This window comes from Phyllobates terribilis, unplaced genomic scaffold (genome assembly GCF_046119375.1).
Source record: "Phyllobates terribilis strain yellow unplaced genomic scaffold, ASM4611937v1 Scaffold_3__8_contigs__length_932513732, whole genome shotgun sequence".
Classification (NCBI taxonomy): Eukaryota; Metazoa; Chordata; class Amphibia; order Anura; family Dendrobatidae; genus Phyllobates; species Phyllobates terribilis.
In genome coordinates, this window is record NW_027362763.1 from 316,134,204 (window position 1) to 316,159,468 (window position 25,265).

General features: G+C 40.7%; 1 protein-coding gene across 22 annotated transcripts in view; it reads right to left on the reverse strand.

Moving 5' to 3' along the window:
- Positions 1-25,265, reverse strand: part of DLG1 (discs large MAGUK scaffold protein 1) — a 279,892-nt gene that overhangs the window by 171,924 nt on the left and 82,703 nt on the right. For 2 of the 22 annotated variants that reach the window (XM_073675032.1, XM_073675035.1), the window contains exon 1: positions 15,151-15,731. The exons of 17 other annotated variants lie outside the window; for them this stretch is intronic. In XM_073675032.1, the coding sequence (XP_073531133.1) occupies positions 15,151-15,384 (234 nt within the window). In that variant the 5' untranslated portion in view covers positions 15,385-15,731. Of the gene's footprint in view, positions 1-15,150; positions 15,732-25,265 lie in introns of those variants that run through there. 3 more of the 22 variants (XM_073675033.1, XM_073675036.1, XM_073675034.1) reach the window with 3 other exon arrangements.

Genomic DNA, 25,265 nt, shown 5'->3' on the forward strand with positions numbered 1-25,265 from the left:
AGACACTGCTCACTTGCATAATGAGGGCGAAAGCTGCGTGGCTATTCCACAGTGACGGGGACGCAGGCGGATTCGGACCATGGGCACATACCCTTAATGGCTGTATGTTTGGAGTCATTGCCCTTTAGCAGAATTAACTTGGAGCCAATCAGATGTCTCCTTAAATGGATTAGAATTTGCCTGTATTGGCAGATTCTAATCCAACAACCAAGAAATGGGAACCAAGAAATGGGAAATGTTAATAACCGTAGAAGCAGTGGCCCTGGAAACTTAATGCAGCAGATGACTGACACAGCATGCTTACTTCCCTTCATAACTGCAAGATGTCCAGTAGTGCTATCAACACAAAACTGGCAGTAATCAGTGGGACCCAGCTACACCCATCTACTGTACAGAAGTGATCTTTACAGAAAAATTACAGACAAAAACCCAACCTTCCACATAGAAACAAGGACAAGAGACTCGATCAGGTACGAAAACGTAAAAACTGGGGTGCAGAAATATGTCAGTAGGTGCTCTGGACTGAGGAGTCAAACTGAAATATTTGGCTGTAACAAAGCTGTTTGTGCTCCAAAGTGTTGGAGAGTGGTACAATACTGAGTGTCTGTAGGGAACAGTGAAGCATGATGGAGGTTCCTTGCAAGTTTAGAGCAGCATTTCAGCAAATTAAGTTGCAAATGAAGATGTATGTATGAGATTTGCATACATGCGGTCACGTGTGAACTAGACATGTTCCGCTTCGCTCAATTCACTTCCATTGAGAGAAACTCTGTTCTCAACATCACCGAGTCCGTCTAGAATTACATAAAGAGACAAAAGGATTTGAACAAGTCTACATCCACAGAAGATCTATGCTTAGATCTCCAAGAATTTTTAGAACAATATCCCTGCCGACTTCCTTCAAAAACTTTGTGCAAGTATATCTAGAAAAATGTATGTTTTTTTGTTGTTTTGAAGACAAAAAGGATTGTAAAACCAAATACTGATTTGATTTAGATTTTTTTTTTTGTTTATTCACTTTGCATTTTGTTAATTGAAGCATTCTCACTTGCAGCATATATTCCACACCTGCCTAATACTTTTGAACACTGCTGCAGTTTTCATGAGAAATCCACATCAATAATCCAGTTTCGAGTGGACTCGAGAGGTAAACATTGAAGAATTGACATATCTTTTTTGAAAGATGCTGTATTGTATGAATAGAATGAATTGTTGATTTTAAAGCTGAAAAAAAAATTTCAAGGAGTATTCAATGTGTATCCTCTTTAAAATACACATAAAATTTTCAGATATCTAGGATGCTGAAACCCAATCGATGCAATCCTGGTGTAAGGAAATTTTTACACAATGTAACAGCAGCAGGATCCAAAACAATTCTTCCCACGTTTTAGTTCGCAACCCCCTCCATACAAATTGTATTTGGAAAAACTTGCTTTTTTGATGAAGATGGAATGGGTGGAGGCGTCTCCAAGGAACAAGGAGTTTAAAATTTCTTTGACAATTGGGAGAGTTTTATCAAACTTTTACTTCACAACATTCGGAAATCCTTGCAAGGTAGTTTTGGACCAACCATATGTTTTCAACAAAAGGCTGTTCACGGGATATCCTCCAATCTCACCCAGCTCAATCGACAGAAAAACAAAATTGTTACAGGTCTTAGAAATTCGCCACACAAACAAAAAAACTTTACCAAGTTCCTGAAAAAAAAATGTTTTCACTTAAATAAAAAAAAAAAAAAAAATAAAAAAAGATACGTTTGGTATCGCCACAATCATACTGACCTGGAGAATCATGATCCAGAGTAACTTACCACAGAATGTACGCCATAAAAACAAAACCCAAAAAGCAGATGACATGGCTCCCCAAACCATCACTGATTGTGGAAACTTCACTAGACCTCAAGCAGCTTGGATTGTGGCCTCTCCACTCTTTCACCAGACTCTGGGACCTTTAGTTCCAAATCAAAATTGGAACTCTGGGACCTTGTGGAGTGTGTCAATGACTGACTTCTGGACATCTGTCAAGTCAGCAGCCTTCCCCATGATTGTGGAGCCTACTGAAACAGTCTACGGGACCTTTTTAAATGCTTAGGAAGCCTTTGCAGGTGTTTGCTAATTATTTTAATTTACTGAGATAATGACGTGTGTTTTCATTGGCCGTAAACCATAATCATCAACATTAACAGAAATAAAACACTTGAAATAGATCACTCTATTTGTAATGACTATATAATATATGAATTTCACTTTTTGTATTGAAGAACTGAAATAAATTAACTTTTTGATAATATTCTAATTTAGTGAGATGCACCTGTATCGGTCATGGAGCACAGCTTCTGTTCCAGTGTTATCAGCTGCAGGAGCCCAACCAGTCTACACAGCTAGCCTCCTGCTGTAACTTCTAGGACCAGCATTGCTCGCTAATCTAGCAGTATAACCTCTATATGGGGACCAAGGAACACTTCTTCACGATGCTCGCTGCACTTGAAACAGAACCCTGAGACTATCACAGAGCAGGTGCATTTATACGGAGACTTGATTACACACAGGTGGATTCTACTTATCATTACCAGTCATTTAGGACAACATTGGATCATTCAGAGATCCTCACTGAACTTCTGGAGTGAGTTTGCTGCACTGAAAGTAAAGGGGCTGAATAATATTGCACGCCCCACTTTTCAGTTTTTAATTTTTTAAAAAAGTTTAAAATATCCAATAAATTTTGTTCCACTTCACGATTGTGTCCCACTTGTTGCTGATTCTTCCCCAAAAAAATTTGAATTTTAGATCTTTATGTTTGAAGCCAGAAATGTGGCAAAAGGTAGAAAAGTTCAATAATATATATGGTGTACTGTAACATTATATATGGTAATTTATCCAGTATGGTGCTGTAAGAAAAAAAAAACACAAAAAACAAGTTTTCACACACCTTTGTCTATGAAAAACAAAAGTTATAAGTCTCGTATTACAGCAAACCCTTAAAGAATATTTAAAAGAAAACTATTTTTGTATGAGAATAGTTAAAAAAAAAAAAAAATTGGGTAGCCATTTTAGCACTGCCTGCAGAATAAAGTTAATATGCAAATTAAACTACGTTCTATTAAACCGGGTTTTAAAAAAAATTTAACAAAAAATTGTTGTCCCACCTTCCACCTCCAAAAAAGCGCAATAAAAAGTAAATCAAATAGTCGTATCAAAATATCAAAAAGTAATACTGAAAATTACATTTGGTCACTCAAAAAATAGGCCACCACACAGCTCTATTGATGGGAAATTATAAAATGTATGGGACTCAGAATAAGGCAACAAAAGACAAAATAAACAACTGTTTGGAAATATAGAAATTACCATTCAAAAGTAGTAAAACATAACAAACTATAAATTTGGCATTTCCATAATTCTGATAACCCACAGAATAAAGTTAACACCTTATTTGTGCAACATGTAGATAGCAGAAAATTAAAAATCATAAAAAAACAGACCTGCTGTTTTTTTTCTATATCACCACAAAGATGTGGAAGTTTGGTAATATGTTATATGAACCTCAAAATGCTTCTGCTGACAAATACAACCCATCCCGAAAAATACAAGCTTTCATACAGCTACATTGACAAAAAAATAAAAATACTAAGACTCCTGGAATGGGACCATGCAAAAAATGAAGAAAAATAAATTAAAAAATGGCTTTAACTTAAAGCCTTATAATAGGCAAGGCCTTAAAGTTGTGTCAGGTTCATAAAAGGGTAAAATTGCAAAGTACTTGAAAAACAAAGCAGGAAGCTGGGAGACTAGGAAGTGGTATGCTCCTGAAGTTTCCTATTGAGACAACCCCCCATTAAGGGGTTAAGCTGGCGCATAGGTTGTGCCCAACCGGGTCACTAAGCATTGAAACAGTGACATATGGAAGGTGCTGGCTTTACAATCACAAGCACATATTCTCAATGAAATGGGACGCCAGATCAGGCTGATAAGCAGAGTGTGTTTTCAAACACTGGCGTTTAAAGGATAGTTGCAGACATAATTACAAGTACAAATCAGTAAGACAGTTTGTAATGCCAAAAAGCTGGTTTGGAATTGATCAGCAAGACCACCATACAGTTAAAGGAACCAGTCACTAGATTCACGCTGTCCAAACCATGGGCATAGTGAATCAGATCAGGCTGCACTATCACAGCCTGGTATGTTTGTCTGTGAAACACTTCGGCACTTCAGAGAATTCATAGTTTTAAGAGCTGAGTGCGGACCATGGCAATAGACGTGACTAATCCATCGTGGCAAAATCAGATTGTTCCCTGTATATTACAGAGCAGCTGCAGTAGGATTGAAGCAGTACTGGTAAATCCTACAGCCTTCCCTGGGTGGTTTTGACTGCTGCTCTATCTGTGTAGTATGTAGTAAGAGACTCAAATTAACCCTTTACAAGCTGGTTTGTTCTCTTATTAGCAGATTAATCCTTTCTAAACAGCTTGGTCCTTTTCCTTTAGCTTGTCTGCAGAATACACAGGTCATATTATTACATGTATGATAAATAACAATAGTAAGAAATAAAGTTCAGACTCCTGGTTGAAAGAAGCAAAGTTTACTCCTACTTTGACTTAGTGTTTCATTGTGTATTTGGATATCTTTGTGAAACCGTTTAGGAGAATTTAGATGTAAAATAAATTAAGAGATTCTCCCATTATAGTCAACGACTTGACAAGACAAGAAGATTGAGTCCATACTAAATCCTGCAGATTTAAAGGGGTTGTCCGGGACTTTTATATAGATGGCCTATCCTTAGAATATAGGTAATTAATGTCTGATAAGTGGGGATCCGACATCCAGCAACCCCACCCCCCCCCCTCAAATGGATGCGCTCATTTGAGGAGCTCAACAGATCTACCCCCCCCACTATTTAAATCAATAGGCATTTGTGCAGTACCTTGCCACGGCCACTATGCAGTCAATGGAGCTGTGCTGTGTTGCTCCGCAACCGAGCACAACCATATACCTATCATGGGTCATCAATATATAAAAGTCCCAGACAACCTTCCCGCTCTTGCACATTTGGTACCAGGGCTGTGGAGTCGGAGTCGGTATAAAATGGACCAACTACAACTCCTAAAATATATAATAAATTGGGTACAGTAGTTCAATGCAGTTTGTGGGGAATATTTTTTCATAAGAATTTGGGAAAGTTATGAAATGTCCTATAAATGTCTGTCCTATTCCTGATCTAAGGGTCTAGACTTTTAGCTGAGATGAATCTGTGGTACAGTAAATTTCTCACTTAAACATGAGCCATATATGAGGGAGTCGGAGTTGTGGAGTCGGTGTCATGGAAATTGAGGAGTCTGTGTATACATACATATACACACACACGGTGGGCCATTTATATGGATACACCTAAATTAAATGGGAATGGTTGGTGATATCAGCTTCCTGTTTGTGGCACGTTAGTATATGGGAGGGGGAAAACTTTTCCAGATGGGTGGTGACCATGGCGGCCATTTTGGATCCAACTTTATTTTTTCAATGGGAAGAGGGTCATGTGACACAAACTTATTGAGAATTTCATAAGAAAAACAATGGTGTGCTTGGTTTTAACGTAACTTTATTCTTTCATGCGTTTTTTACAAGTTTATGACCACTCATAAAATGTGTTCTAAGTGCTGTCCATTGTGTTGGATTGTCAATGCAACCCTCTTCTCCCACTCTTGACACACTGATAGCAACACCGCAGAAGAAATGCTAGCACAGGCTTCCAGTGTCTGTTTCAGATGCTGCACATCTCGTATCTTCACAGCATAGATAATTGCCTTCAGATGACCCCAAACATAAAAGTCTAAGGGGGTCAGATTGGGAGACCTTGGTGGCCATTCAACTGGCCCACGATGACCAATCCACTTTCCAGGAAACTGTTCATGTAGGAATGCTCGGACCTGACACCCATAATGTGGTGGTGCACCATCTTGTTGGAAAAACTCAGGGAACGTGCCATCTTCAGTGCATAAAGAGGGCAACACACCATCATGTAGCAATTTCAGATATCCAGCGGCATTGAGGTTTCCATTGATGAAGAATGGCCCCACTATCTTTGTACCCCATATACCACACCATACCATCATGATATTTTCTCTCCGCCTCCGACAAAACTGGATCCCACTCTGATCAATCTCTGATCAGCATAATCGGATAGAGTCATCTGCACCTGCTTTTATCAACCAATTTGCTAATGACATGTATTTGAAAAAAAAAAAAAGTGGTTTATAAATTTAATTTAGTATCACTTATTTTTCTCAGAACAAATAGGTCCTTTTTAATGCTTCAGCATGCCGAGACCTTTTAGACAATTGTATGCTTCCAAATTTGTGGGACTGGTTGGGAAAAGCCTTTTCCTGTTCTAGAAGTATTACTACACCCAGCACACAAAGTATAAAAGCATGGTTGGGTGAGTTTGTTGTGGAAAAACCTGGCTGGTCGCACAACCCTGACCTCAACCTTATCTAACACCTTTGGGATGAACTAGAATGGAGATTGTGAACTAGGCCCTCACGTCCAACAGTGTCTGACCTAAAACATAGACACTTTAAAATTTTGGAAAGGGGAACCAACTCCATATTAACGTCTATGGATTTAAAATGGGATGTCAGAAAAGCTCCTGATTGCGTTATATGAAGGTGTCCCAGTAAGTTTGTATATATATAGTGCAGACACATGTACATACACACGATACGACTCACTTACTGTTGCTATCCCCTGACCACATTCCTTGAACAGCTTTCACATAAGACAAGATGACAAATGAGACGGATGTGTTGGATATAAAACCAAAATCAATCTCCATATGACCTGATAAATCAATATATTTGACAGTGTAGAAAGCTCCGAAACGACACTGGTGTTATCCAACTCCGTGACAGGTGTGATTGCCTGAGTGAGGACAACACTTTAGCTTTCTCCCTTCTATGTTTTGAGTTCCTCTCCATACAGTACATGTAGGGTTAAGCATGCTGAGAAGGTAAGAGCTCTTTGAGTCAGGATGGCTACAATGGCAATATGAAGCTGATGTGGGGAGGAAAATCAGGATCAATTAACCACCTCCCTGAGAAACAACAGTAATGAGCACTTGTGAACCATTTTATATATATATTTTTACTATGTTTTAGAATCTAAAAACGGTCAAGTATTTTTTGGAAAACTATATAAGTGATCAGATACACAGCTCAGAATATACAGAGGATTAAAATCTTTTGTTAAAGTTACACTCTGGATACATATTTCTACAATACATTATGAACTCCTAAAAAAGGTAACCATGTGCAAGCCCAGACACAGCATTATACACAGTCTGAGCATTTATTACAAGTTCAACACCAGAGTCTCCATGATCAATATTCTCCATTATTTATAAAATTCCAATATATTCTGCTGCTTTGCCCATTGCGCATATTCATGCAAATCAGTGAAAAGTTCCTGGAGGAGCTTCCAATTTTCTATCTTCAGGCACCAAAACACACCCTGGGGCCAGCTGCATGGGAATGTGATTAACCCCAGTATGTTATGACACACAAGGCTAGCACAAATCCTAGCAGGCAGAAGTCGGCCTATTTAAATGTCACAGTTCCAGCTCTACAAGGCACAAATGCTAATGTGCCACTCAGTAACAAACCAGGATTAAAAATAGTCTCCAGACATTGCTGAGTGTGCAGGGTCTGATTCTATTTTCTTAAAATTAACCCTAAATGACCTAAACCAGAACATACTTTTTTTTTTTTCAGCTTTGGGTCAACGGACCCAACGATGAGCTCTGACATCATTTTTCTCCTAGAGGAAAAAAAAAATCTGAAAACTGCATGTCCAATCAACTGGCAAGCCGTCTGTGAGAGTATCTACCAACTCAGATAATTTTATCCATGGTGACACCATGGCAACATAAGATGCGGTCTATGGAGACTTGCTTCCATGACAAGGTTAGAGCATTAGCAGAAACTCAAGTAATTGCACTGTGCTGTGCCATGTAGACTCCAAGGGACACAGGCGCATACAAGACCCAAGTCTTTCATATGTTAATATTTTAACATATAACTGAAGTACATTCATCTTGACAGTAAAAGCTGAGATGGCAGGCCCCACGCTGAAGAAGCTACATGTACAGGAGCAGTAACGATAATGTTTAACTGTCTATATAGTAAAAATATGATCAAGATATCATCTCTCCACCAGCATATCCATCCATCATGGAGCCTGGCTGTCACTGACTGAGTCTGTTACACACAGAGTTAAAAGAGCAGCTGACAGCATGGGGTCCTCCTCCTGAATTGAGCTCTGATTGTTTATATTCATGTACTGTACAACAAACCTCATTTCACTGGACAAGCAGTTGTAGCATACAACTTGTCCAGCAGAAAGAAAAACCTAGATGCCCATGGTGCCAGTAGCTGCCAGAGACTGGCCACAAAAGTGTAGCTATCTGCCAGCGGAGTATATAATGGAGGAAAATATATGGGGAAGGGACACGGACTCCGTCTAGTAGTGCAGAAAGGTATACAAATCACTACCTGGGTCTAGTGTATAGTCATTATGTGCTACTAGTGGAGCAGAGGTCTGTATACCCCTCTATCCAACCAGACTCAATCAGGTTAAAAGTCCAGACCTTCCATTCACAAAATGGGGGCAAGTAACGCCTTTTAAAATATGCTTTATTAGGTAATGTTTTCTCTCAGTATTTCCCAGTACTGTACTAAAAAAGAAATTCAAGTAGCATTTCTTCAAGTGATAAATTATTGCCCCCCCAAAGCAGGCAGCACAAACTCACCACAGCCCGTACAACAATCTTCATATTAAAAGGGAGTGTTTTGGTTTAAATATTACAGTTTTTAGGAATTTTTTAGGTGCCAAGATGCCCACTGTCTTTCTGAGGTATACGCAGCCAATAGATTTTATATAAAACTCAATACTGAAATTGCAACACCAATAAAGAAAAGTTGTGGAATTATCAAAATCACAGGATCAATAGCCATGTTAATGATGATCTGCAAATGTGTAACGTGGAAACCATTTTCAAAACATCTTGATTTATTCAGTATTGTAGTGAGCAAAATACGCAATATACAAAATACAAAGATACACATCTTGGCTGCTATCAATGAAGATATTATTGGTTGTCTGAGGAATGTTCAGCCGCTCTGAATGCACTTGGACACACAAATCATCAAGATCTGCTGCTGGCAGCTCCCTTTGATATTGCCAAACTATGACGTCCCAAATGTGCTTAATGAGAGACAAGTCCAAAGAAGTTGCAGGACATAGCAGCACAGTTAGTTCTGGCAAGCTGCTCACAGTAGCATGAGTAACATGTGGACTGGCATTGGCTCCAGTGCAGAAATGTCTGTACCAATGATTCCATAATTGATTCACTTTGTACTGCAAGTAAAATTAGATATCACATACCAAACCTAAGACATCAGAAGGTATTTACACAACATTGGCCAACAAGCCAGATGTCCAGGTGTTCCACTGATTTTTTGCTACCACTTTGAAAGGCTATCATGGTGCAGAGCAAAACAGCAATGGAGGTCTATATTCTTAAGAGAGGAGCCCCACTTTTGTCTTAGACACAATGATAGCCTGAGAATGGTCTGGAAACCACTTGAGTAATCTCATGCAGAGACCTTCACGAAGCAAAGTCACACTGGTCCCACTCCCTGGATTATGATATGAGGTGGAAGAATGTACAGTAGTCTTCATTTCAGGACCACGAATAGCTCAGCGTTATAATGATTTGGTGTTGGAACAAGTGGTACAGCAATTTATTCAAAGTATCCCAGGAGCAGTTTTTAAGCACAAGAATGCCAGGCCACATGTTGCTCGTACTACTGTGAGCAACTTAAACAAGAAGGCAGCGAGGAAGCGCTAATATCTTATAGGGAAAAAAACAAAATCTGTAAGAAACAAATAAGAATAGCAAAAGAGGAGACAGAGAGACTAATTGCCAAGGGAAGTAAAACAAATCCCAAACTGTTCTTTAACTATATAAACAGTAAAAGGATTAAAACTGATGGAGTTGGCCCATTGAAAAATAACCTGGGTAAAATCATAGAGGGCGATGAGGGTAAAGCAAACCTACTCAATAGCTTCGTCTCCACTGTTTTCACAAAAGAAAACAATTTATTGGAGGAAATGCAGAGTGATAAAGTAAACCCTCCGCTAAATATCACCCACCTAACCCAGGAGGAAGTTCAGAAACGCCTAAATAATATCAAAATAGACAAGTCACCAGGCCCAGATGGCATACACCCCCGGGTACTAAAAGAATTAAGTAATGTGACAGACAGACCGCTGTATCTTATATTCAAGCACTCTATGGACAGGGACTGTCCCACTAGACTGGCGCCAAGCAAATGTGGTACCAATATTCAAAAAGGGGTCTAAAAGTGACCCTGGGAACTATAGACCAGTCAGCTTAACATCTGTTGTGGGTAAATTGTTTGAAGGATTTCTTAGAGATGCTATTGTAGAATATCTTAATGATAATAACTGTAACTCCATATCAACATGGATTCATGAGGGATCGCTCCTGCCAAACAAACCTGATCGCCTTCTACGAGGAGGTGAGCTCACAGCTGGACCGGGGAGAGTCAGTGGATGTTGTATACCTGGACTTCTCCAAAGCGCTTGATACCGTGCCACACAAAAGGTTGGTATATAAAATGAGAATGCTTGGTCTGGGGGATAATGTGTGCAAGTGGGTAAATAGCTGGCTGAGTGATAGAAAGCAGAGGGTGGTTATCAATGGAGTAAGCTCAGGGTGTGTCAGGGTTACTAGCGGGGTGCCTCAAGGGTCTGTCTTGGGCCTTATATTATTTAATATATTTATTAATGATCTAGTGGAAGGGTTGCATAGTAAAATAGCAATATTTGCAGATGATACTAAACTTTGTAAAGTAGTTAATACAGATGAGGATAGGGCACAGCTACAGGAGGATTTAGATAAATTGGGGAGTTGGGCCAAAAAATGGCAAATGGGGTTCAATGCCGATAAATGTAAGGTCATGCACATGGGAAAGAAAAACAGCAGTCACCCATACATATTAAATGGGAAACAGTTGGGGAAATCTGACATGGAGAAGGACCTGGGCGTCTTGGTTAATAGCAAATTAAATTGGAGTGCCCAGTGTCAGGCAGCAGCTGCGAAGGCAAATAGAGTCATGACATGCATCAGAAGAGGAATAGGGGCATATGATGAGAACATTGTTCTTCCTCTGTATAAAGCGCTGGTAAGGCCGCACTTAGAATATTGTGCACAGTTCTGGGCTCCGGTGCTCAGGAAAGACATATTAGAGCTAGAGAGGGTACAAAGGAGGGCGACTAAGGTAATAAAGGGAATGGAGGGACTAGAATACCCAGAGAGGTTGTCAAAATTAGGCCTATTTACGTTGGAAAAGAGAAGGCTTAGTGGAGACCTCATAAACATGTATAAATACATCAGGGGGCAGTACAGAGATCTCTCCCATGACCTGTTTATACCAAGGATGGTGACAAAGACGAGGGGGCACACTATGCGTCTGGAGGAAAGGAGGTTCCTGCACCAGCATAGAAGGGGATTCTTTACGGTCAGAGCCGTGAGACTCTGGAACTCTCTGGGAGAGGAAGTGGTGATGTCCAACTCACTTAATGAGTTCAAAAGAGGCCGGACGCCTTTCTTGAGAACAATAAAATTACATCTTATGCTTAGTGATAGTTAATTAATCCAGGGATTTAATCTGACTGCCAGATTGGTGTCGGAAAGTGAATTTTTCCTCAATGATGTAAATTGGCCTATACCGCATGGTTTTTTTTTTTGCCTTCCCCTGGATCAACGCTGCGGAATAGCTGCAGTGCACAAGAAATAGGCTGAACTGGATGGACGCTTGTCTTTTTTCGGCCTTATAAACTATGTAACTATGTAGCTTGCATGGCTTAAACGTGCTACCACGGCCTGCAGCGGCTCCAGACTTGTCTCCCATCGAGCATATCGTGGACATCATTGGTCAGCAATTGCACAGCAAGTTACCAGCAACAGATCTTGATGATGTGTGTGCCAAACAGTGTCAGAACTTTCCTCAGACAACCGTTAACATCTTATGTTGTCAATGAGGTTAAGTGCCTGTATTCCTGAGCATGGTGCTCATACTCTATGCTGAATAAATTGAGGTGTTTTGAAAAATTTTAATTTCATTTAGTCATAATTTGCATATCACAAACATGTCTGTCAATAAAAGGGTATGGAATGGCAAAATGGCTCAGCGCATGCGAAAAAGACACTCATTAGGCATACAAGAGGTTTTTGGAGAGTATGTCTAACAATGCAGAAGCAAAAAGTAAATAGGGCACAGGTCTACAGTTTAAAGAGAATCTGTCAGTAGCATTAACCCTCCTAAGCAGTCTTTAAGGGCATGCAAGTCATAGAAAGTTGAATAAAATGAAAATTGTATATCTGCGATACAATGTTTTATTTCCGTAAAATCCACATTTTTCTGAATATGTAAGTAAGCTGTTAAGATCTATGGGCCGGACACAGATCTTCCTGAGAATCATCCTCCAGAGATCACTTTCAAAAGTAAGGGGGAGTTACCAATGTGAGACATGTAGATCAGGAACGCAGACTGTCCGTCATTATACGACTCACATTGGTAACGCCCCCTTTCATTAAAAATAAGCTTGAGACAGATTCTTATGCAGATCTGTGTCTGGCCCATGAAGCATAACAGCTCATTTACATATTAAGAAAAATGTGGATTACTCTGGAATAAGACACTGGATCGCAGTTATCAAGGTATCATGTTATTCAGCTTCCTATGACCTGCATGACCATAGAGATGGCTTAGGAGGGTTGATCCTATGGACAGATTAGATTTAATACTCCATCTACTGTATTGTGAGGGTGTTTATTCACAATTTTTCACAAGAATTCTTTATTCTAGTATTATACTTTCACAAACTGTGAAAAAATGGAAAAAAAAAAAGACAAACTTTTCAATAGGAAAAGCATGTTGTCGTACTTACAGCTATGGTATTCTTTAAAGTTTCTAATGCACTTCAGTAAGTGTCATGCATTTATTGAGGTCGTTTCTGAGCGGAATCCACAAAAAAAGTCTGCAATGACACTTCATGTGCATCATTCCCCATAAATGGGGACAATTCTTGTTCGGGCTCACAACACTTAAAACTGCATATACACTGCAGAATCTAGAGGTTCAGCTTTGGCTTTCTGGCAATGACTATGGAAATAATAAACCTTGTTTTTTTTTGTGACATGTGTTCACGCCATGTAAACATAATTTGGGCAATTCCCATGAGTCAGATACTGAATGCACCTACAATCAGGCTACTGGTGCTCATCTCTGCAGGTTTTTTTCTAGAATGGCGATCAATCTTGCAATTATATGGATATGGTCTACATTCACTTATCCTATACTTTTTCTCAAAAGTTTCATACTTTAAGACACATTGTCCCATATGAACGACACAGTAGCCGTGGCAGATGCGCTGACCATGAAGTATCCATCTTCTCCAGTAGAATAACAAATATACCACAAACATATACTGTATACCCAAGGCCTGAATACCGATCGTACCGCAATCCAACTACCACATTTGAAGAAAAAATAAAAAAAGTTTTTCTATAAGTAGAGTCAGATCATCTTATCTTCATTACACAAAAAAAAGAAAAAAACTAGCTATGTGAGTGTGTCCAACTATAAATACAGAGGAAGCGTACAATGTCTTGTACATAACGGATTTAAAAAGTCTAAAATAAAGTGCACGCCTGCAATCTTAAAAAAAAAAATACGCTTTACTAAAAACAAACCTGATCCATTCCAGTTACAAAAATAAAAGTAAAATCTAATCTATACTGAAAGTGATTAAACTTTTTCAAGTCCATGTGATACATCTATGAAATCTTGTAACATAGGATCTATTTATCAGGGCTATGGAGTCGGAGTCAACGTCAGCTTTTGGGTGGACGCACAGTAGGGAGAAATGTACTGAAACTCTAGCTTTGAAATAAAAATAAGTTATGAATATTGTCAAACATTTCCCAAATCCTTATAAGAGAAAGGTCCAGTTTTGCACATTGGGCTGATGTGGGTGGAGTAATCCTTTAAATATCAAGTAATCTTGTCGATCGCTCCACCTCCACGCTCTGCTTGTGGTCATCCAGAATATAAAAGATAAAAACCCTCTCATTACTTCCCATCAATAAATAAATGAAACTTAAACTGTTACAAAGAAACAATGGATTCAAGGGCCTTTCATTCGGTGAAATCTGCTGGTTACTATTACAATAGAGTATTACTTTCTCTTTTAAACTGTTTATCTGAATGTATGAGCGAGACATTAAAAATTCATAGCACTTTTTTTTTTTACTGCAATGTGTACCAACTTACAAAAGCATCCAACATCTATAACCATCCATGTTAAAAAATTGAAGAATAACATTGAACATTGAATAAGCACCACTATCACATTATGCACATGAGGATGAACAGCACTAAATAGTGTTACATGGCAAACTTTCCGATTGTCGCTAAAAATTAGGGCTTACTGTGAGTATAATGTGAAATAAAATGTTCTGTATTAAAGTATAAAGTATAATGTGCAGCTTTTTGCTGGCTCCTCCTTAGTTTGATCGATTCTCTGTGACGTCAGTTCCAGTTCCTTGCTGTGAATCGTGTTGAGCAGCTTTAAAAAGCACTACACACAGTGGAGGGTTAAAAAAATAAAATGTGCATACACGTACACATTGTCTACATTCATTTAACTTTAGATGCAATCTATATGTAGGTAGCTTACAACTCAATTCATAAAGATTTCACTGTCCCCATTTCCAATACATCAGGATGATCACTTTCTTTGGACACAAACCAAGAGAAGCACTGAAAGCCATTAAACTACATCTCATGCTGCAGAGTAAATGAGAGCGCACAGTCCACTTATGAGATTTTAATTGAATCCTGCACCCAATGCAGCACAAACAGGTGCATCCACACAGGGAAAGCAGAACCACACGCCCTGAAAGGACCATTTCATTCACATAATCCAAACCAGAATACATCCAAACACAAAATGGCACATTAAAATTTCAAAATCCATTACAAATAAAAAATTACAACAAGTGGCAAGTTACCTGGGAGGAGCTGGCAGCTACTGAGATGCAGTCAATAAAGCTGTGCCTGCGAGTAAAAAAAGACACTATCTGCTGCCATCGAGAAGGTTCTGGCTCAGCTCGGAGCTCTTCTGTAGAGCCTTTCTTTGCCCATGGCTTCTGTTTTGGGCCTACTGAGCTATGACTGGAGCTAGTATTGCCACCACGATTGGCGCGGGAGTATAGGAGAGTGTTGTTTCCGAAAATGTAATTCATCTCTGCAGCTCTGCAGGTGGTTGCCAGGCAGTCTTACTCTTCTAGCAGCTGCCGAGTGGTGAAGGATCAGCAAGAACTGCAGATAGAATTACAGCAGCATCACATCCAAATCAGAAAGCAAAAATCCTGGTTCCTTGCTGTGCTCATTGTTTTCCCTTGGAGTCTAGCCATGCAGAACACTATACCTGTTACATGTCTAAAAAGGTAGTGCTCATTGCTGCAGCAAAAAGGAAAGCGAGGAAATCCAGCAATCCAAGTAGCATCTGCTTCCCATGATTTCCTTGCCTCTGAGGTCTGCAGGGATCAAAAGCTGCTCTTCTTTTGTTAGCTGATAACTAGGCAGACTGAAGCCAGGAAGTGAGGTCGATTAGCAGGTAGGATGCTGGAAGCATTTGACTGCAAGGACCCACTGGGGCTGCCTGATTTAATGCACTGGGTGGAGAAAGGCTAGATCACAAATTACCAAGTTTCAATCTCCGCATGTAGCCAAAGCCAATGACATTCTCACTGTTGACATAAATAATACATAAAGACCCGAACAAAAACAGTGAAAGTAAACACTAATTGATTTTCCTCAGACAATTAGTTAAGTGTTCTCAGATAAACAGCAACTGAAATGTCCGGTTTAGGGTATCTCGCCTGAAATGAAGAATATTCCTGGAATGGCTACATTAGCATTGATTTTTGTGAGCATTTTGCTTTCAGAAATAAGAACCTAATAATGGGAAGAAATCCGTTTGAAAAGACATTTGTGTGGACAGAAGACCACAGTATTGAGTCCAGACAAAGAAATCTATAGCCGTACACTTCACATAGAAACAGCACGGCTATCAAAAGCCCTGGTCACTGCTCTCATGGGAAGATTAAGGACTAGACTTCTTCACCAAAATAGGCAGAATGCCAGGCATGCCTCCTGACATAACATAGCCAGCTGTACAATTCCAAGAAGAAATGGTCTTCAAAATAAACCAGTCCACCAAGACATCAGAAGACACAGGTAAGTGTACTCCTTACCCTTAAAAGGGGTCACACATGGAAGATACTGTATTCTACAACAAAAGCCAGTGATGACAGGCAGGGCTGTGGAGTCAGAGTCGGTGCTCATTTTGGTGGAGTCGGAGTCGGTATAAAATGGACAGACTCCGAAAATATATAAAAAAATTGGGTGCAGTAGATTAATGCAGTTTGTGGGGAATATTTTTTCATAGGAATTTGGGAAAGTTATGAAATGTCCTATAAATGGCTGTTCTATTCCTGATCTAAGGCTACATTCACACAGAGCGCTTTTGCGGCGTTTTTTGAGGATACATTTTTCAGCTGCAAAAGCAGGTAAGCTTTTTAAAAAACCGCATCACCTGAAAGGTTTTTGAGCTCATAGATGTTTTCAATAGCAAAAGCAGATTAGAAAAACGCCGAACAAACTGAGATGATCATTCTTTTTGAGCCCAAAAACGGATCCTCACAAAACGATGTGTTTAAATGTCATATCTTGAAACCCATTGACTTTGCTGGGATGCCCAGAGACACTGCATTTTACTGCAAAAAAACGGATCCGCAAAAACGCTGTGTGCGAATCATGGCCGTAGCCAGTGAGGGGCAGCTGCCCCCCTCCTAGAAGCAGGGGCACGCACCTATCAAAGGCTGTAGTGCTCCCGTCCTGCACTGGCTCCAGACTGCAGGGGGCAATCTCCCCTCCTCTGTCCTGTCTTCTGCAGTCTTCACAAGAGAGAGGAGGGGGAGGGGTGCCTGCACTGCACAGGATCCGATTCCTGGGCCCCGAGCTGGAGAAAGTGAAAGTACTACTGCTCATCTCTGTCACAGGAAGGTAACTAATGCTAATATTGTAGGTGATTATTATGTGCTCTCTGTACAAAGTGTGTGAACTATATGTGCGATATGTGCAATGTACTATTTGCTGCCTGTAGCTGTCATCTGTCTATCACACTCTATCCCTCCATCCATCCCTCCATCATTATATTCTATCTAAATATCTTGATTATTGTATCATAAAAATGATTAAATGTCTGATGTTCACATTGTACTACAATAAATTTTTCACTTAAATATAAACAATATATGTGGGAGTCTGAGTCGTGGAGTCAGAGTAAGGGAAATTGAGGAGTCGGAGTCGCAGGTTTGGCTTACTGACTCCACAGCCCTGATGACAAGAGAGGGCATCACTGCTGGCACAGAACAGTGATGCAAAGCATACAAACTGCAATGGATTCAACCCAGAATTTGCCATTCAGAAATAAATTAGAGGAAACTTCCTTATACAATGAATAACATTCTAGTTTGTCCTCAAGGCCACATTCACATGTTCAGTATTTGGTCAGTATTTTACATCAGTATTTGTAAGCCAAAACCAGGAGTGGGTAAATAACGCAGAAGTGGTGATGTGTTCCTAGTATACCTTACTCTGAATATTCCACTTCTGATTGAAGATACACAGATGGTCTAACCAAAGACAGATGCAGAATAAAACAGGCCATGCTCCCACTATAGCACTATAACCACATAGAAGACTAACTGATCCCTGCACCACTACATATATTGAAGAGGTTGTAGACACAGCACTGAATGGGTGCAGAGCTTCAACAAATGCTGTGCCCACTTCTGTTTTGTAAATGGGGATCCCTGGGTTATTACAGATTGATGGATGTTTAAAGATAGCAAAAAGTCCCTTAGAAGGGAATCTGTCAGCAGGATATCATCTCCCAAACTATTTATATGCGCATGTAGCTCTTTCAAAGACAAGTCCAGAAATACCCTTACATGGCCAGTCTGTTCCTCCATTACTGAGAAATCAGTGTTTGAACTGACATGCAAATGAGGCTGTAGATCTGAAGCCTCTGTCACTCAAGCTCTATTCCCTGCCCAGCACAGACTCCCGCATGACAGACAGCCTCTATGCTGTGTGACTTCAGGTACAAGGAGTTGTCAGTTATTCAGGAGTAGGCAGCGATGCTCGGTAAGGAATAGAGCTGGCGTGACAGGCTTCAGATCAACAAATAGCTCTTCAGACTCATTTGCTTATCAATTCAAACATTGCCTTCTCAATAACGAAGGAATGGACTAGCTATGTAAAAGTATTGCTGAACTTGTCTTGTTGACAGATTTTCTTTAACTCTATGAAAAAAAATGCATGACCAAACTAAAATGTGTTTACAGTATATTATATTCGAGCGGGGGTGGGGGGCCTTCAACATTTACAAGACATTCAATAGAATTTGACATAAATGCATGATCTGTGTGGCTTCTACTTGTATGCTCCTAGCCCACTGGGACAACGAAAGCCAGCGACCATCATACTGTGGCTATAGACATTAGTGTAGAGATGGCAGCGCTTGGTTCTCTTTGTAATTCACGCAGCTCTCAATTCAAAGAGCATCTGAATGGAAGTCACAGGATATTCTTTGGGTATTCTATAATGGTTGAAGATGAAATACACTTTTCAAGCAAACGCAGACTCTTTTCTTTGCCTTTGATTAAGATAGCATCTTACATATTATAGATTGGATATTAAGTGATCGACAGAACATGCATCATTAATAAATCTTCACCTCGAGCAGCAAGACAAGGCAGAAATGTTTAAGATCAATAGGGACTTGCCAGTTGAGTACCACTTACAGTACATTCAATATATTTAAATTTTAAAAAGGCTTGAAAGCATAGACGTAATTCTAGCTCAAGGCTTATGGTGTTGGCTGTAAGAGAGCAAATTGCAACAAAGATAACATAATGATGACGAGAAACAAATGTACCACTACTGCAAAATGTTTACACGCAATTTAGACTTCATGTTAGGGAACTGGCATCCAGCCAGAAAGTGCACATTTATTGGGTAACAAGGTATTCCAACTGCAAACATGGCACATCCCCCAACACCCATTCTGCAATTTGAAACAGCAGGGCTCCTACCGCCCATAAGAGAATATGGCCCGATTAATCAAAACTAACCATTTGTACTCCAGTCTTGATGAGGAGTGCACTGGAATAAGATGTGCCTCTTAAAAAGGTAATCTGTCATCGGGTCTTTCCCAATGAATGCAAGAGCAATTCAATTTAGAGACAGAGACCCTGATTCCAGCAATGTGTCACTTACTGGGCTGCTTGCTTTCGTTTTGCTAAAAAATAATAGTTTTAAATCAGCAAGAGATCATCATTAGAGGTCTAGTAAACCTGCAGCCAGTTAGTTCTCCATATTCATGAGCTCTGTATAACCCCTCCACCACCGTCGACAGTCCATAGGCAAAAAAGCAGCCAATGTACACAGAAAGCGATTAATCTGTGGTGGAGGCAGGGTTATACAGAGCTCAGCATTCAGAGATCTGCAGCAGACAAAAATGTGATTTTATCAAAACTGTTTGAAGCAGACCAGTAGGTGATACATCAATGGAATCAGGGTCTCGTTCTTTACATGATGATGCTCTCAGATGGGAGCAGCAAAAACCTGGTGACAGATTCTCTTAGCGCCTCTTTCAGCTCCTGTGTGCCACTACAAGAAATATACTCCAGCCACAGCCTCAAGAAAACGGTTGTAATTTACCTCACATGTTTGGCAAATCTGATGGCCACTCTCACCTAGAATCCACCCCCTTATGATTTTTTTTTTTAAATTGGAGATGGCCAGAAATGGAAACATTCTTGCATAACTGAGTTTCACCAAAAATATTACAAACTTTCAAGCAGTTTCATACCAGAAAAAAGGTGAAAACTGATTTATGAATCAAGGCCAAAGTGTGCAAGGATAAGCATGTACTCAGATCTTTCTATAGACATCCATAAGTTCTAGAATGACTGTGTATAATATGCGTACATGGAGAGATTATATGCACAATCACCACATAATATAAGTGAATTGGGCACGGTGCATTCCCTGCCACAACTGAATGAGCTGCTGTGCAAGGAAAACTCAAAACAGTGAGTCTCAAGGTTGTACCATCATTGATCAGAAAATGATGGCATATCCTAGCAATAAATAAAAATAATAATAATTATTATTATTATCCTCACTGGCATATCCTAGCAATATGACATTACTTTATAAGATAGGAATATCCCCAGGGTTTGCTAGCTGTACCCACTTATGTAAAAGATTTTATTTACAGCAGGTACAACAGTCGCTCTGGAGGTTGTCCTTTTATCTTCTTTAGATTGCTGAATTTGACAAGTCTGCTCAGCTATGGGGCAATATTGGGGTAAGGACACGTTAATGTATGAGAACCCAGATCTGTATATTTATAGTCTGGAAAAGGTGGCAGACAACCACCAATACATGTCTATGAGGCCGTCCAGTTTGGGTCAGGAGACAGATAGCCAGTCCCTGCACCACATTCTGTACTAGTCCACAAAAGTGTGAAACTGGCTCATGAAAAGAGGAAACTGGAAGAAAAATGCTCATCTTAATATCAGGATTACACAGCCACCTGGTCATGCATTTTCAAAGAAAATACCCCAAACTCGTCAGGTCTAAGAGACTGATTTAATAAGATAAGCAGTCTGTGCTGTGAAATCTGGGGGCAGATTCATTTTAACAAAGTAATCTTTAAGGTAGGATTTCTACAATTCCAAAAATTGCTTGACACCATGCCATCTGCTATGTAAGTAACCAGCATTGTGCCACCTTTAGAGGACCGAGGTGAGAGGACAAGCAGTGAGTCCATCCCAGAACACACTGACTGCTATGTAGTGGATCTTTACTGAGGTGGAAGAACAATGGAGGAGGACAGACATAGGCGTCCTTGCATGGAGGGGGATGAAATGAAATATTAAAAAGCAACAGCACTTTATAAATAATGCAGCACTGTGTGGAGGGAAGAAAAATAATAATGTAACAAACCCATTCAATCCCAAAAATACAGCTCAAGAACAGAGCACTCCATCCTAAAACTGAGATATACATCATGTATTCATAGAAATATTCTAAATGTCACACGACCAATGAACAATTGTTCTCATAAAATCTGTACAGGATTTTCACTTGACAGTGACAAGGCTTTGCTTCCCTTTCTGGCTTTGAAATAACACATGTGTGACAGGCCATTATGTTTAGAAGCTGACGATTATTATAATAGTGACTGATAAAATCTCTATATAGCACGCTCCCGATCATTCCTATATTATGGGCTGTATACATGTAAAGGATAACTTACTCAAGTTCAAAAAGGACCTCCGTCTTCATAAATTCTGCATGTGGCATGAATATTTGTAGACTGAAAAAAGCAGAAGTATTCTCATCACTGAAGTAATCTACTAAACTCATACTGCCCCCTACTGCTTACTGAGTATAACACACCAAGTAGAAGCACTTAACCACTTAAAAACCAAGATAACTGGAAGGCCGGAAGAGATATCACAATAATTAAGTATCAAATTATGTATTTGGTTTAATTCTCTAAAATGGGTTGTCTCAGTATATAAATGCACAATGTAGCTGGTGGAACAACCCTGTGATATGTTGCACGGGTAAAACCCTTTCCTAAGCTGGAAGTCACACTAGAACGTCCCCGGCCGCACTCCTGCACCTCCTGCAAACTCCAACCAAGCATCCTCTGCTGACAATCGAGCACGTCAATCTGATCTCTGACGTTAATGAACTCCATTGGGGCTTTCGTGTAGTGACAAACTTACACAATAGATAGAAAAATGGTTGCAAACTACCTCTTCTATCTATAAACAGGGAACTTTTGCAAGCTACATTTGCTTTGTGACAATGGGTTGTCCAAAATGGAAAACTCATTAAATCCTGCTCAAGAACAGAGGGATTTTTATTGTTTAAAACTTTGTCAGGTTGCTGACCACCGCTGCAGTCTACCAGCAGTGGCCGAGTATGCACAGCGCTTCCAAGCTTTTTAATAGAGCTTCTAAGGACTGATCTAGAGCTGGCCGGATCATTTGTGTGCAGTGTGGCCAGCTTCAGTGCCACTGCACTCCTCCGAATCTGTAGAGGCAAAAATGCTTCTTGTCAGAGGGCTCAGAGTTGGGCCGCTAGTAAGAACTATTAATCTTCAGACAAGCATTCACCTGCAGGAAGGCAGGCAGCTGGGAGTCAGGGGAGCAGGCCATACTGAAGATGAAACACAAAAACCAACAATTAAGCTAAGAGAGTCATAAATCGCCCTTCTATCACTGAATAATGTTGCTGGACTGAATTAGTAAGGCAAGTCTTCAGTGCACGCTGTTACACATCACTCAAGGATGATACACTGACTATCCCTTCCATGGATGTATATACAAGTCAGCTCTAAGCATCCTCCCCAGACATCAAGCTGCTAGTGCCTGTCCCTCTGCTGCACTGCCATCTCACGCCATGGGCCACGTGCCTTATACAGGTTATCACACATGGCCAGCTGGCTCTCGGTTAAAAAGCAACCGTCATTTTGTTTTATTTTATTTTTTTCATAAATAGTACACATGAATATAAGATACTTAACCGGTTCAGGACCGCCCACTGTACATAAACGTCGACACTGCCTGGGCTCTGTGCAGCGCCGACGTTTAAAAACGGTGGGTGGTCCCGCAGCGCTCAGGACCCCCAGGGTCCTGCTAGCGCTGCGGTACCGGTTCAGAGCGATAGCTCTGACATGTGGCATCATGGGGACCTGATTGGATCAGGTCCCCATGATGTTAACCTGTTCCTATCTTCTAGATGCCGCGATCCATAGCGATCGCGGCATTTAAAAGATAGGGACAGCCGGTGGTCGGTGATCGGGACCCCCCACATACCTGTCAGCAGCGGGGATCCCGGTGCTGTGACCTCTGACATCATCGAGACCTGATTGGCTCAGGTCTCGATGATGTCAGCGTCACACCAGCCAATCAGAGAGATCACCAGGGAAGTTTGTTTTAGCAACAAACTTTCCCGGGCGATCTGCCTGATAAATGCAGTTTCTCCTCCGATCTCAGTGAGAGAGCAGAGAAGAAACAGTGTGACAAGAGCTGTCAGCCTTGCCACTGTGAAAGTAAAAAAAAAAAAAAAAAAAAAAAAAGAAAGTAAGAGTTAGGGTTAGTGAGTCTGTCAGATCAGTCAGTCCTGTCAGTCAGTCAGTCCTGTCAGTCCTGTCAGTCCTGTCAGTCCTGTCAGTCCTGTCAGTCCTGTCAGTCCTGTCAGTCCTGTCAGTCCTGTCAGTCCTGTCAGTCAGTCAGTCCTGTCAGATCTGTCAGTCAGTCAGTCCTGTCAGATCTGTCAGTCAGTCAGTCCTGTCAGATCTGTCAGTCAGTCAGTCCTGTCAGATCTGTCAGTCAGTCAGTCCTGTCAGATCAGTCAGTCAGTCAGTCCTGTCAGATCAGTCAGTCAGTCCTGTCAGATCAGTCAGTCAGTCCTGTCAGATCAGTCAGTCAGTCAGTCCTGTCAGATCTGTCAGTCAGTCAGTCCTGTCAGATCTGTCAGTCAGTCAGTCCTGTCAGATCTGTCAGTCAGTCAGTCCTGTCAGATCTGTCAGTCAGTCAGTCCTGTCAGATCAGTCAGTCAGTCCTGTCAGATCAGTCCGGTCCGTTCAGTCCAGTCAAAAAATATAAAAATAAAATGGCCCGTCAGACTTATACCGCAGAGGAGGTGTATGCCCTGCTGTGTTCTGACACTGATGACCGCGCAATCTCAGATGGAGATGTGGATTTTGAGGGCTTTAGTAGCGGCGACACTGAGAGCCCAGAAATGAGCAGTGATTCTGTTCCATCCTCAAGCCCAAGGACCAGTACAGCAATAGGGGAAAATAGCGCTACTGGAGAAACGTCTCCAAATCAGGGAACACTGCCCAGTACAAGCGCTGTCCCTGCTACCAGTGAATTGGCGCACGCCAGTGTACAAGGGGCTTTGCCACATGATCTAGCATTTCCCAGATGGGAGGCTTCAGATTCGGCTGCTCCATTCAGCCCTGATTTCAACGCCATTCCTGGTATAAATGTGGAGGTGGAAGATTTTGGACCAATTCATTTTTTTAATTTGTTTTTTACAGACAGCTTGCTAGAGCATATTGTCGTGCAAACAAATTTATACGCGTCCCAATTCATAAGCCAGAATCCCCGATCTTACTATGCTAGGGCAAATTTATGGACACCAACTAATGTCCCGGAAATAAAAAATTTTTTAGGACTTACATTTGCCATGGGGCTTGTTAAAAAACCGAGCATTCGATCCTACTGGTCCAACCACCCTGTTCAAGCCACCCCTATGTTTTCAGTCATTCTGCCTAGGACCCGTTATGAAATGCTCATGCGGTTTTGGCATTTTAACGACAATAGTCAATGCCTGCCCAGAAATGCCCCAGAACATGACAGGTTATATAAAATTAGACCCATCATTGAAAATTTGTCAGAAAAATTCTTAAGCCTCTACACCCCAACACAAAATATTTCTATAGACGAGTCCCTTGTAAAATTCAAAGGAAGACTGCACCTCAAGCAATTTATCCCATCTAAAAGGGCAAGGTTTGGAATAAAGCTCTATAAAATGTGCGAAAGTTCAACCGGATACACATCCGCTTTTCGCATATATGAGGGGAAAGATAGCCAACTAAACCCACCAGGATACCCTACTTATCTGGGGACATCTGGAAAAATTGTTTGGGAGCTGATAAGTCCATTTTTTCAAAAAGGCTACAATCTATATGTGGACAATTATTACACCAGCATACCCCTATTTAAAAGTCTGGTTGAACACAACATCGGGGCTTGTGGGACCATCCGTAAAAACCGTCAGGGGTTTCCACAACCATTGGTCAACCAAAAGTTTCAAAAGGGGCAGTCAGGGGCTGTACGCAACGGAGAGCTGCTTGCCCTGAAATATAGGGATAAGAGGGATATTTTTGTCCTCAGCTCGATCCACACAGATGCCACAAGGGCCACTGTAGAACTAGGATCCACCACTCCGAAGCAAAAAC